This window comes from Seriola lalandi, unplaced genomic scaffold, assembly GCF_002814215.2.
Source record: "Seriola lalandi dorsalis isolate HSWRI2012SDOR001 ecotype SW California unplaced genomic scaffold, Sedor1 jcf7180002054505, whole genome shotgun sequence".
NCBI lineage: Eukaryota > Metazoa > Chordata > Actinopteri > Carangiformes > Carangidae > Seriola > Seriola lalandi.
The window spans coordinates 69,199-83,205 of record NW_019525058.1 but is presented as its reverse complement, the minus strand read 5'-3'; the positions used below and the strand labels follow the sequence as shown (position 1 = coordinate 83,205).

The 14,007-nt window shown below is 41.6% G+C and overlaps 1 protein-coding gene across 1 annotated transcript in view; it reads left to right on the top strand.

Moving 5' to 3' along the window:
* The first annotated feature begins 8,602 nt into the window (after window positions 1–8,602).
* The window catches only part of arid1ab (AT-rich interactive domain 1Ab), a 54,978-nt gene continuing 49,573 nt past the window's right edge, over window positions 8,603–14,007 (top strand). The window contains 1 exon segment of the mRNA XM_087175830.1: window positions 8,603–9,877. Coding sequence (XP_087031956.1) covers window positions 8,978–9,877 — 900 coding nt within the window. The 5' untranslated portion in view covers window positions 8,603–8,977.

Sequence of the window (14,007 nt, the reverse complement as noted above, 5' to 3'; positions counted from 1 at the left end):
TTCAGTTTGTAATGCTTCTGTAACCTAATGCTAAGTTGTGTTTGGGCCAGTTGTCTGGAGGAGACAAGCCATACTACAGAGACACATGCCAAACAAAACCCTTGGTTGGCACTATGATGTGGGCATCATGCCTTTGCCAGCCTTCACTCTGTAGGGTCTGTGCCAACCTTTTATAAATGCCCTATTTGGCAAGAGCTGTGCCCAGCAGTGTCTCTTAAGGTTCTGGTTCAAATACCCTCTTCAAATGTGAATGTGATCCAAATCCTAAATGATCCAAATGATGCGTTCCAAATTGTAAGCTCTCATATCATATTCAGAGGAAACCGTGGATTATGTTTTATCAACTCGACTGGCAACAGATGGAGAAAAACTGGAAAGTCATATGCACAGCCTCGTTTTACTTTATTGTCACACATTATAGTAGATTTTGTTCCTTAATCTCAGGATCCTCCGCCCTCGCCATGCATGGAGAGAAAAAAAGGTGGCAGCTGCAGCACATCAGCGTTCATGGTTTGTTTTCTTGGTATTCAGCTTGGAGGTGTGTCGCCCAGAATTACAGCAAAAGAGCAATTACAGCTTAATGTCTTCTCTTTCATCAGCATTTCAATGCAAAGATTTGAGATGCCCGACCCCCAGTCAGTACGCCCCCCCCCCCTATCTCCAACCTTGCCCTGCAGTCCTCAGGCCGATAATCAGCCCTGAAGAATAGTTTCTGGCCTCAAATGCCTTGCAGTCCTCTATCTCGCAGCCTCCCCACTGAGTCGAGATAAAGTTTTGTTTTCACAGTTGACTGGCGGGTGGTGCAGGATTCCCTCTTCAAACCCCACCCTTTGTCCTGGCATCGATGCAAAAGGTCATTCCTGAAGTGGGCCGACACACACACACACAGGGACAATTCCCACCGGGAGGCCCCTTGGATCACCATTAGGTCCATATACTGTAGGTGCTTTCTTCTCATTAAACCCGTTCCATCTTGATGTTGTCACCTTGCAAACATCAGATTTTATATGCAAAAGTTTGTTCCCCATGTTTCCCTGACAGCCTCTGTTTGTGTTTATCCTCCTTCAAACACAACTCTCTTGCCGTTCCAACATCGACTCCACCACCTATCTCACATCAAGCTGCTATGTTAATGCATTCCCTTCTTTTTTTTTTTTTTTTTTTTTTTTCAATTTCACTTCATTGTTACTCTTTGTAAGTTAAGGCACTCATGCTTGAAACAGCACAAACATCAGCCCCCATAAGAGGGAAGAGTTCAGGCACAACAAAAGGCGCATCTGTAAACAATAGGCTAAAAGAGTGGGACAAGAAAATGATTCAGCTGGTAGCAGCTGAAATACATCCAATTTCAATATATGAAAAGATTGGTCTCTTGAGCATCTCAGGGGCCCAGGGAGTGAATTACATCAGCTGTTTTTCAATATAATGCCTTGTATCAACATACTGATATTACACACAGAAAATAGTTTCTCCATAAAATGCTCCTTTGGTTTCTACATAGACTCTATTTTCCGTGCTGGATAAGTACGGCTGCTTGCAATTCTTTTTTTTCTTTTTTTCCACATCCATTCATTCGCATCCAATTCATCTTCTCAGCCTGCCACAGTTCATATTGATATATGCTCAGGGGCTGTTCTGTAACAGGTAACTTAATCACTCTGTCTTCAACATGTCAATTTCGTCCATCTCTCTGCCAGCCTGTTGTGCTGTTCATCATGTCTGCATTACATTTAGCCATTTCACCTCAAAACAAATGCAGGTCCCCAGACTGCCAACATTGATTGCAAAAACTATGGCTTATGAATCACTAATTCAAACATGCATATTTGGTTCAATTATGGTTTTAAATATTCATAGCCTAGTCTATCTTTCTACTTTGAATGTACTGTACGAACAGAATCTAAAGGCCCACTCTATATCCAAACATAAAAAGGAGGGTAACTCCGTAACATCTAAAAATATAGCATTTTGTTTTAGTTTCATCTTATATTAAGCTATGAAAAAAAAAAAAAAATGCAATTTTTCATACTATAAAATGTTTTACAGTTGGAGTGTTTAAAATTACATAAATAATCCACATAAAATTCAAGCACCAAACTTTGAAATAATCTGATATATTTTTAAAACTCATTTTATAATTCATAATTTACTAATACGGAATGCCACTTCACTAATTCAAGCATTTTTTTATTACAAAATGGCCCTTTTAGTGTATTTGTTTGATTTACAGAAGTTTCTGTCAATCAAGATAAACAGAGCAAGCCAGGTTTGTGATTGGCTGTCAGCTCCAAAGCACCAGCCAATCACAGAACTGGTTCTGCCCTATTGGTCTTGATTGACAGACAAAGACTAACAGCACATTATTTCACAATAGGATATTGACATAAAAACTACTAGAAGTAAATAATGATGAACTACAATTAACTGTTATTGTAAAAACAATAACAAAATAAATAAATCCCATTATAATAAAATGAGATTATTTCACTGTTACATCTTTAAATTATAATTCTGTGTTTATTCATATTATCATTTATTTCATTATTTGTCAATTACATTTTAACACTTCGCATCTCCATAACAGTATAATTATGCAAAGTGCTATTATTGCAAAGCTGTGTGACGCCTCAGTCACAGCAGCATTTAAAACTGTAAAGTTATCGTAGCTTATTAGCATTAGCTTATTATGTGGCAGCATCCAGTTTTATTTAACCCTCCTCTGACGGAGTGTAAACTGCTTAACAAGAGAGGTTTTATATGAGACAAATCTTTAAACAGTTTGGTACAATGTGAACTTACTGTCTCATTAGCAACCAAGCTAGCTGACAGTTATCCCGCTAGCTAGCTCTGTGAGCTTTTTTCCCCTTCCTCATTAGCTCTTCATTTAATTCAATGTTGTACAATTTGATCATGAAATAATGTAAAATCTGTGAGAACAAAATGGTAGGGGGGAATAATTTGTACTGTACAGAGAAAAAAGAAAAAAGCATGAAGAGCTGCTGTGATAAGCTAGTGCTAGCTTTAGTGCTAGCTTATTTCCAGCTTACTAGCGTTTTAGCCTTGTTTTCAAGACGTACTGATGACTATCCTTGTTTTCCTGGTGTGACGGACCCTAATGACTTCTACAGGGATAAGAATAGGTTTAAAGATTTATAGCATTTATACAGTTATTTCTTGAGGGGCAATTGTTATGTTTTTCCCTGTACGAACTGGTCTTCTTCTTCTCTTTATTCCGGCCCTACCTCACAGCTGAGAAGATGCTCTGTGTGATTTACAGGGGATGGGACTGTTTGTCAGTCGCAGAGGAGCTCACATACTGGGCTCTGTGACCCACAATGGAGCAGTTCCCAGTATGCTTGCAGTGATGAGTTCCCTTTACTACAGAGATGATTCCCTGCACAGTTTCTTTTCATCCCCGCTGAAAAGAGAGCGAGCACTTCTCTGTCCTTGCAGGGTGGACACCGTAATTTTGAGTGCTCTTAACCTTGCCAGGCTTTGTTGAGATTGGGGGTCTTTCCTTCTCTTCACTTGAACACACTGTGAGAAAATGGAGTGTTTAGAATTCAGCGCCGGTGCTGATGTGACTGTGTGGAGTTCATGAATTTGGAGATTTTCAAAAAAATGCCCCCTAGCAAATTATCACCCCAACACACACACAAAAAAAAAAAAAAAAAAAAAAAAAGGAAGATAAAAGTGCTTTGGTGTAACCGCAATATGTCCTACCTGCTTTGATTTGAAAGCGTGTCGTAGGGCAGCGAGGTCCCCCGGTCTATTTTCACCTAAGGAACAGAGAGGATTTCACTATACTTGGGAGAGAATAATACAAGGAGAGAAGAGCAACTGATTGAATGTCTCCTAAGCAGTTCAGGGTGAACTGTGGCTTGTACAAAGTTTGATCCCATTTGATCAAATCAGGTAAGAACAACGGCTGAAAGATTAATCTGAAATATGACCTTATAAGGCAGCAGAATAATTCCACAAGTGCTTTTTAATATCCTTTCATCTATCAACACTGTATGTTTGGATTAAATGTATACTGAGGCCCTGACTGTGATTTATTTTATTTTTATTTTATTTTTTGTAAACCCAATATGAAACTGATTGTCCACATTAATTAAGGAACGCTGGAGGAAACCGTGCGCTACTTCTTTTGCACATTCCTTATTCCTGCAGTGTTTACAAAGCAGTGGGTGTGTGTTTGTCAGGTGTAAGTTTAAACGGCAGGTCCCACACACGCACACACACAGCATCTGGGAACAAGCCGGATGCCCATTGCACTTCGCAAAGTGGCACTTCCTTCCTCTACACACTCCAGACTATGCGTTGAACTGCTGCCTGGCAACCATCTGGACAGGGCCCAACTGTTGTGACTGTGTGTGTGTGTGTGTGTGTGTGTGTGTTGTTTAAGTGTACATGTGTGTGGCCAGGATAACCTCAGTGTGGGATTGCCACTGATGTTTGGCGCGAGCCTGCGTTAATGACAGACTCTTTGACGGCCATAAATTCTCAGCGTGTACATTATTGTCAGGTATGGGCTGTGTTCGGCTATTGTACACGTGGGCGTGTACCGTGCGTCCTTGTGTGTGTTTGTGTGTGTGTGTGTGTGTGTGTCTGAATTCAACTCCACTCTTGTTAGGAGATTCCACACCACATTATTGGGTTGTCTTGGTGATGGTATGGCTTCATTCCCAGACTGGATCCCAAGGGATTAAAATAAAAGAAAAACTGAATGATCAGTCATCAGTTAACTTGCTCAACAAGAGTGACACTTCCACTGTCCAAAGCTGAGATTAATTGAAGAAAGTTACTACATTAAAAATGCATATTTAAGAAATATCAAAGGCGTACATAAATTAACAGAAATAGAATATTTTTGGCTTAGTTAAGTTAGTAAAATATTTATGGCCCTTGCCTGTCCATTGAAATTTGTGTTTTGCATTTATAACTAGATTTGATGACATGAATAATGAACTCCCACCAAATCTGGGCATTTTTAGTGGAGATTTTTTTTCACCGCTGCTTCTATTGTTACTGTCTTTTCCCCTCCTTCTAATCAACCCCTGATATCAGTTTAATAATGATTACAAGAGAAAAGGGCTCCTGGAGGAAGTCCAAGCTGCTGCCTTGGTGACGGCTGGGGAAGCCACGGCATCGGGCCGAAGGTGATGCATCATGGTCATCCTCACAGGGAGGCGGCGGTGGGGCACAAGTAAACACTCTTAAATCATCATCGTGGGACAGATGGGGGTTGTCACATGACCCCCCCCTCACCCCACCCACCTCCACCATCCCTTCTGCCTCTCCCCTCAACACACACTATCAACGGTCGGGGCAAAGAGAGAAAATCTGACAGAGTCCAGACAGCGTTTGTGCAACAATCTGTAAATAAGTTCAGATTTTTCTCCTTTGTTTGTCTTGAATTAGACAAACGACTGACACGGGGCACAATACAATGAGATCACGTGGGAAGTGTGAATCTTTACATGAGCCAGACAGGATTATGACAGAGAATTACAGTGAGAAGTTTTCATGGTAACACTTTTTTGTCAAGTCATTCTTCATCTGTGGGTGGTAACAGTTATAGTACAGTGACTGCATATGAACAGCAATTGTAATATCAACCATAAACTACTCTAGGTGGCCTTTTTAAAAACATTTTTTTATTCAGCTTGAATATTTCAGAATAAAAGACTCTGCATTCCAGGTTATATCAATTTCAACAGTCACAATGTCCCTATTAATTCTGTGCTAAGGAGGTCCTCATGCTTGCTAGTAGAGCTTGTCTGGACAGGCAGCTTTGCATTTTAGAGAACACCATATCCGTGTAAAACAAGAATCACATAAATAAATGCATGACACTCTTAACTGCACAGGAGGTCTTTAGCATCATGTTGTTGCTCTCCCACAGAGATTTAACACACCATATGATCTTCGTGCTTTTAAGTCACTTTGCAGCGACACAGAGCCACGCAGACAAGAGAAACAACAGATAAATATTTTTCAAGGTGAGCACTGAAAATACAGCACATTTTCTAAAATAAGACCAGAAAACAAGAGCATAGAAAGCAGATTGTAGTGCTCTTTTTGAAAATATGAAAGACAGAAGAAGAGAGACTGCGCCCCTTGATAATAAACAGCAAGTTTATGCTAAAAAGAAAAAGAAGGTCCCTACCCCCTCCTCCCTCACAGCCTTGTCTTTGCGCTTTCTGCTAACACACGCACACACACTCACGCACACACTCGCTCACAAACACACACTCCTCCCTTAGCCTATATAAGCAGACAGCAACTGAGCTGACCCCCTCCACCCTGCATACTCTCCTTTATTAAACACACAAAAGCTTCCTTTGCAGCTTTAAAATACATTTGGATATTTTTTTGTTGGTTTCAAAGTAAAACTTCAAGTAAAAGAGGATCTCTTTTGCACGGACAGAGTGAGCAATGTGAGCAGAAAGCCCCGCATTGTAGAGAGAAAGGGCTGAGCAGTGCAGGGAGCTGCTGCTTCCCATCCCCCACATTCACATAGCAAAGTTCTGCTGCTTTTGCAAGCGGTGATGCTGCCTTCACGTGCTGCACCCGAGGCTCGTGAACACACAGTGTCGCAGCATTCAAGTGCTCTCTGGGTTGGAAATATTTAACTTTGTGCTGTTGTAAAAGTGTCCATTTGTTTTCTCAACTTGCTGTTTATTTTTTTTAAATCTCAAGGCGACTTCACAGAGAAAAAAAAATCAAAATAAATGTCAGACATGTCTATTTGATCATGCAAAAATGTACATTTTTGCTTGTTATGCACATTACCTCTTGATATAAAACAATACATATGAAACTTTGTCTCACTTGTCAAGAAAAAATAGGCTGTGGGTATATAAAAGCAGAATATATTTCATATTAGTATATATTTATTATATTTTCACATTGCTGTCAATATTCTCACACTTTTTTCTTAAAATGTTCTTGTGTTGAACATGATACTGTTTTTCTAAATACTATAACAATCTATGTGTGTTTTCTATTTGTAGATAATGTCACCATAGCCTTAAATCTTACCTTTCATCCTACATGAATGTGTTTTGCTTATGTTTTCTTGTGTATTTATGAGACAATTTTCTCTCCAACCACACTCTTCAGTACACTGCATGTCGGCAACTAAGATAACTTGACATTTTAGACTTTCTCTTCACGTGTAATTGTATAATTTTACTATGTGGGAGTCGTTCGTGTCTGACTCGGGGAGTGAAAGTGGGGAATTTCCGACAGCGCGCGAAGGCAGCACGAAAGCTGCTGCTGCTAGGAGAGCGCGAGGCAGGCAGGCAGAGAGCACGAAGAAAGGGGGTGGGGAGAGAGAGAGTGGTGGAGAGACATAGGGTGTCTGTTCCTATTAATTGTATAGGGCGACTTTATATGCTTTCTCCAAAATCTCTTCTCGTTGTCGCGTGTGTTGGCGTGAGATTTGACTTTAAACCGACAACATGTGATGTGTTGAATTTCAGTGGCCTTACACTGTCACTTTTCCAACACCACTGTTTCTCTTTTTGTATCTTCACTTCCTGCTCTGTGACTGGCTCAGTCCATCCCCCATCCTTCTTCATTTTCTGTCCTCTCTCTCTCTCTCTCTCTCTCTCTCTCTCTCACACACACAAACACACACAAACTACACAGACATGCACAGGTTGTAATTTCATGCTTTCCTCTACTTTCCTCCGCTGTACTCTCATTTGCTGTTGTTGTCCACACACACACACACACACACACACACACACACACATGGAAGCAGTATGGAGGCAACCACTTCCACCCATTAGCCCACTCTAACAGAAGATGACACTGTAGCCTATTTTGTTCCACTCCTTTAACGAGCTAATAAGATAAAGTGCACAAATTAATGCAACAAAGAGGAACACAGCTCATGCATGAGGCAATTTTTTTTAATTCAGAATGGTTGAATAGTTATGGCTGACTTCAAGGAGGAACAGGATGGTAAAGGAAGGGACGTTTGTGATTGTTTAAAACCCTAGACACAAAGTCTGTGGCATTTAGCAGCGTTAGACAGAAGCTATGTATGTGAAAGCTTATGGCTATTTAAAACACATTTGAACATAAGTTGAATATGTCAGACTGCCTTTGGTCATTGTTGCGGTCAGGGATGTATGCCCACTGAAATTATATTGGGGCAGACACAGCTATTTAGCTTTTAAACATCCTTAGTTAATACCATAGCAAATAATATGTAGCATAAATTACTGAACTGTGTATGTCTTTCTAGGTCTCTATGAAATAATGTAACTTATATGCAGAATATTTTGAAAAAAAAAAAAAAAAAGCCCATTTATGTGTGACTTCATTAGCATAAGCTTTACATCTGTATGCACTTAATGAGTCTCATAATGACCGGTACTTTATGCTAACAAACAGTTGCTTTTCGTACACGATGACATTTTTTTAATGCACGAGCTCAGTTTAGAAGAGCATTAGACGTTTTTAATAACGGCTCTTCTTGTGGTAGAAACAATGTTGTTATTAGACAGTCAGGGCAGTCCGGATCCAGTTTTCACTGTGGATTCCGTGCCGAGTTTTTATTTTCTCACGACAGGTCGGTAAGATGGCTGTGTCTCGCGGAGCCTCGTGCTGGTTTGGTTGATTTCTAGCTCGCGCTCTCGTTCTGTAACAGAAGCCCCCCCTCCAACACACACACACTCACTTGTGTCGGTGAAATTCATTTCCCTGGCTCTGTATTTATATATTTTTTCTTTCACAAACTTTCCCCCTCTCTGTTTTAACTTTAAACGGAGTCGCAGTGGATTACCGGATACCGGTCCGGGCGGAGGGCAAAGGGGGGAATGAACCGGGACAACGGGTACGTTGTTATAAATATAATTGTATTTATATTCAATGGTTATTCGGAGTTTGATTGTGAGTGAGTCGCCGTGCTGAGAGAGAGAGGTAGAGAAAGAGTGGGGGAGAGAGAGAGAGGGATATCATGGCCGCTCAGGTCGCCAGCGTCGCCACTCTCAACACTAGCCCGCCATCCGAACTCAAAAAGCCGGATCGGGACCCACAGGAGGAGTCGGTACCGGGAGAGAAACAACATGAAAATAAGGAACCGGGACCTGACGGCGGATCTCCTGGTCAGAAGGAGCTGCAGGACGGGACCGATGCTGGAAATGCTGGGGGAGGAGGGGATTCTGACATGAAGAACGGCAACGGGAATTTGCCCAGGGTAAATAATAATAGCAGTAATCAGAATGATACAGGCGGGCCCGAAGGGAATAACCATCCCGGGATGGGACACCACCACCCGGGCCCCTTTCCTCCACCTCCTTACGGTTACAACCAGCACTACAGCCGGGCCCCTTTTCATCAACATGGCGGACAACAAAGCCCTGGCATGGCAGCTGCATCGGGGCCGGGCATGATGGACCCTTACCCCCCTAATTCACACGAACACGGCTACCCCAACCATTATAACAACTACAGCCCCTTCCAGAACAGGACTTCTTATCAGGGCCAAGGATACGGGGCCATGAATTCCCCGCGTAACAACCAGCCTCCGGCGGCTGGGGGGCAGCCAGGCAAGCAACAGCCAGCAGGAGGAACCACAGCTATGGCTGCCTCTTATAATAATCAAAGGTATAACATGGGAAACCAACAACCTACGTCTACGCCAACTTTAAATCAGCTTTTGACATCCCCCAGCTCTGCCAGGAGCTACCCGAATTACCCCCAAGGAGACTATAACAATCAGGAAGGGGCCAACAAGGGACCAGGAGACATGGGCAGCAGTCAGTATGGTGGGGTCCATCCGGGTTGGCAACAAAGGACCCACCACCCGCCTCCCATGAGCCCGGGAAACACTGGACAGCCTCCAAACAGAAATCAGGTAAACTTCACACACTGCACTGACACACTTTGACTGAGTTAAAGTCACTCAGCAGCTCAGAAAACGCACTGTAGAGTTGCATATTGCATTGGCCCAGCCATTGTCTATGTAGCAAGAGCTATAAAATGGCTGCCTCTCTCTTTCTCCCAATACCACCCCCTGCAATAGTGTTTAGACAGAGAAAGAAGCCTCATATTCCGTTAGAAACAACTTTCCGAGTTGCGGGTATTAGTGTGGTGTCCCTGCTTGGTACAGGGCAAGAGTTTGACTAAGTAGAGCAAGAGTTTGTCAGGAGAAAGTGTGTGTGTGTGCGCAGAGGGAGATAAGGTGATATTTCTTCGCAGTGCTCCTTCACCCTCATTGTAGATTTAACTGCTGTAACCTCTTGTTATTTCTGCGAGAATCCGCGGTGAAATAGCTTCTTTTTTTTTTTTATTTTTATTTTTTTTATTATCAGCGTTGTGTGCTTTCCCCCCACCGGTGCTATCAAAAGTTGTGTCAATGGCTGTCAAGGCGATAATAAACAAGATGCAAATGACAGCGATTGCCGTTAAATAACATTTGCATAATCATTAAGAAAAGACCCCTCTGTCGGTTTTAAAAAAGCGGCTGCACGGCGAAAACGGAGACGTGTGTCTCACAGTCCAGTGAATAGCGACAATTACATCCACTAAGTGTTTACTCGGATCAAAGTGTGATTGTGACCGCGATTGATTCATCTTGACGGAGGGTTTCATTCATTGTGGCTCGGTTCGACTCCGTTCGCCTTTTTTTTTTTTCTCCCCCCTGCTTTTTTTGCGTCTTTCTTCCCATGTGCCGCTTTTGTAAACACGGCCCCGCAGGTTGGAGTTGGCAAAGTGCAGATTGCCTTTGCTTTGGGATTTGAATTATGGAGGTAAAAATCCTGCTGTCAGAGCCAAGAGACAGTTGGTCTTAGGTTGACATGCGAGCCGAGATCTGATTGGCTCCCCCATCCCTCTGCTCTCGGCCATTTATAATTGCATCTAATGGAAGGCTGCAGAAAAACAGCCCCCTCTGCCCAGTTATGTGTTCCTCCACCGTATCAAGACAACATAGTCCCATTGTTTTTTTCCTTTATTTTAATCCATTTTGAACACAATTGTATACATTTGTGTAGTCTTTAAATATCTTTATATTTTTGTGTGCATATAAATATATCTGAATATTCCCCCCCTCATATCGAGAGAAATATACACCAGAAACCACAATATTAATTTCAGAATAAAAACTTATTCACTGGTTGTATTATTGTAAGCATTTTTATGAACACATTCTATTCAATTCCTCCCACTGCAGTAATTTGCATGATCACTGTTCTCATGTAGTCTCACCATTGTTTTTATTTGTTTGATTCAACGTGAAGCTCACATGTGCTGAGTCACATCACCACTGTCATTTTTGGCTGTTGACCTCACACATGCACCTGAAGTTTTTTATGTTTTATTTTTTATTTTTTTTTAAAGGTACACTGTGTGCACTGCTCATTCAAGTCGGCTGACTCTGGTACAGCAGATAGAGTAGGTGTGGTCATGTAGCCCCATTGTACAAGTGTGTTTTCCACTGTTTCCAGATCAGGAGTTGAGGACACTCGTGTGCCTGAACATCTCGTGGCTACGTGAGACAGTCAGACTGGCTGCAGTTGTGTTTACAAGCAACCAAGGTGTCAGCCAAGTGTCACAGCTTTTTTTTTTAATTTTTTTTTTTTTTGCATCAGGTTTGCAATAGTCTTAATTCACTTCCACATGCAGAGAGTGTAACCATGTGAGCCGTGCTTACCTACATCTCTCTCCTCAGTGATAACAGCCACACGTGTTGTGATTTTTACTCTACAATTACGTGTCATAGGCAACGAAGGTGAAATGTGCAGCTCTGCCTTTTGAAGCGAAGGACTATTTTTATAATTTAAATACCTACGAGTATGTGAAGGATGGCTCAGTTGCAACAAGTCCTCAAACTTAAACGATCATATTGGTTGTTTTGTCCCTTACCCTCTGATACGACCTATACTAACTCCTGAGTTAGTGCCTCTGTGGTGCCACAAATAATTAGGATATATGATTTCTTTTAGGAAACACACTCTTGACACATTGAACCATAGAGGAGATTTCTCTGACTTCTTCTGCTCACAGTGTTTCGTATATATTTTCTCTGAACATTCAAATAATGTCTTTTTTTTGGGAAACTTTTCTTGATGGATCTACTAATCAAATCAGAAAAGGTTTTGCCGAATGTTTGTTGATATATTAGTTTATTTCTACAAGTAGATAGACATATTGTGTTTTACCACAGGTTGGTCATTAAGGATAGACTGTTCATCTACAGAAGCGTTACCCCACTTGTTGCTGTAAACTTTAAGGTGCCAGTTTTTCCACATATTTTGACGGATGCTTTCGCTGCATTTCAGACAAATTAATGGCTGCAAAAGGGTTTGTTTCTAAATATTTTAACCCAAATTCCCAGATATTCTGCTAACCTCAGCAGCTGCACACGATATCGACAACCTGGCTGATCTGTGTTGCTTTATTAAAATAAATTAAAAATACATGAAAAGGAAGAGAAGTGTCATGCTGATGAGTCCCATCTTTCTCTGAGGTGCTGTTTAGAGTTTGGATTTCCCTTTTTAGTTTCTATTTGTCACAGTGAGATAGTGTCCACCCCCAAGGCCAGCTTTAAGTTTTGGCAAACAGGGTGAATTGACAGTTAGCGCGGATGTGGAGATGCTTTTCTTAGCCGATGCTCTACTTTCACATTTTGGCAATTAGGACAAAATTTTTCATTTTTTGTAGTAAAATGTTTTGTCCAGCTGTTAATGCTGGACAGCGGCCATATTTATGACACTAAATATTAGAAGTCATGTTCTTCTTCAAATGGAATTCACTGTCATTCATTGATATGACATTGCATATGTATATGTTAAATGATCCAATCTTTAATTATATATTTTAATCATATTTCTTTTTGTTCATCACTTATTCTCAATAGAAATTAGTTTGGCAAAGGTTGAGGCATTTGCTTCCAGAGCATCTGGATCGCACGTACACAGTTAACTGTTAACCGTTTGATCTGGTGGATGTGGACCCGTCTCAGTAACACTCATCCCATTGAATTGGCTCTGTCATCATGAGCTCTGTGTAGTTTTAATCTTTTAAGTCAATTTCTGGCTGTGTTGCGGTCAAAACAAAGAGAGAAACTACAGTTTGTATTCCAGATGTCAAATCAGAGTTATGAACTTGGAGTAAACGCCTCATCTTTGCTGTAATAGCTAAAGAGATCGTTGTGCGAAGGAATGATCTGTCACTTTTCTTGAGTTTATATGGGGGTAATGATCGTGGGTGACAGATTATGTTGACAGTGCCGTGTTGCCATTAAAGCAGCCTTACGGAAGTTAAGGTGAAGATGTCGTTGTGACCTGAGTAGTTTGTATTGAGCTTTGTGTTCATATCTGTGAAACCATATCCACTCTTGGCACCTTTTCATTACTAGATTTCCCTCCATTCAGGTTTTCAGTATGAATTAATGTGCGTTAATAGCAGTTCTTTGCTAGAGAAGCCGCCAAGCCTCATTGTACAAGTGGAAGGGGGAGTGTCCGGCAAGGTAATTGATTTGAATTTTGTTGTTAAGCTTGCTTAGAGGTGGCAGAAAGTTTATTTTTGCAGAAGGCAAAAGCACTGTAACTGGAGCTTTGACAGGAGTTTGTTTTGGTGTCAGTGGTGCAGGTGCAGAGGACACATGAACTTCATGCATCTGATACCAGTCAAGGTGTCTGGAGGACAGGACCGCTCGCTCAGGGCAACTAGAGAGAGATGTGAGGTGAATAGTGTCCATAAACTGTTCTCATATCATGGCATTGAGACTTCACTCGAGGCCACCGCTGTGTGTGTGTGTGTGTGTGTGTGTGTGTGTGTGTAGACAGTGTTTGGTCAGAGAACCTGTGAATGTGATGTTTGACTGCAGAGCTTGATGTGGACGCCAGTCAGACCAAAGTTCAGGAGGAGAGTTTTTCACAGGCTCCGCTCCCCAGAAGAGCTGTCCACGATAAGTGCTGTTGGCTGTATTTTAGCCGAGTTTATTAAATGCTTCAACTCTCCATTCATTAACAGCGGCATAAT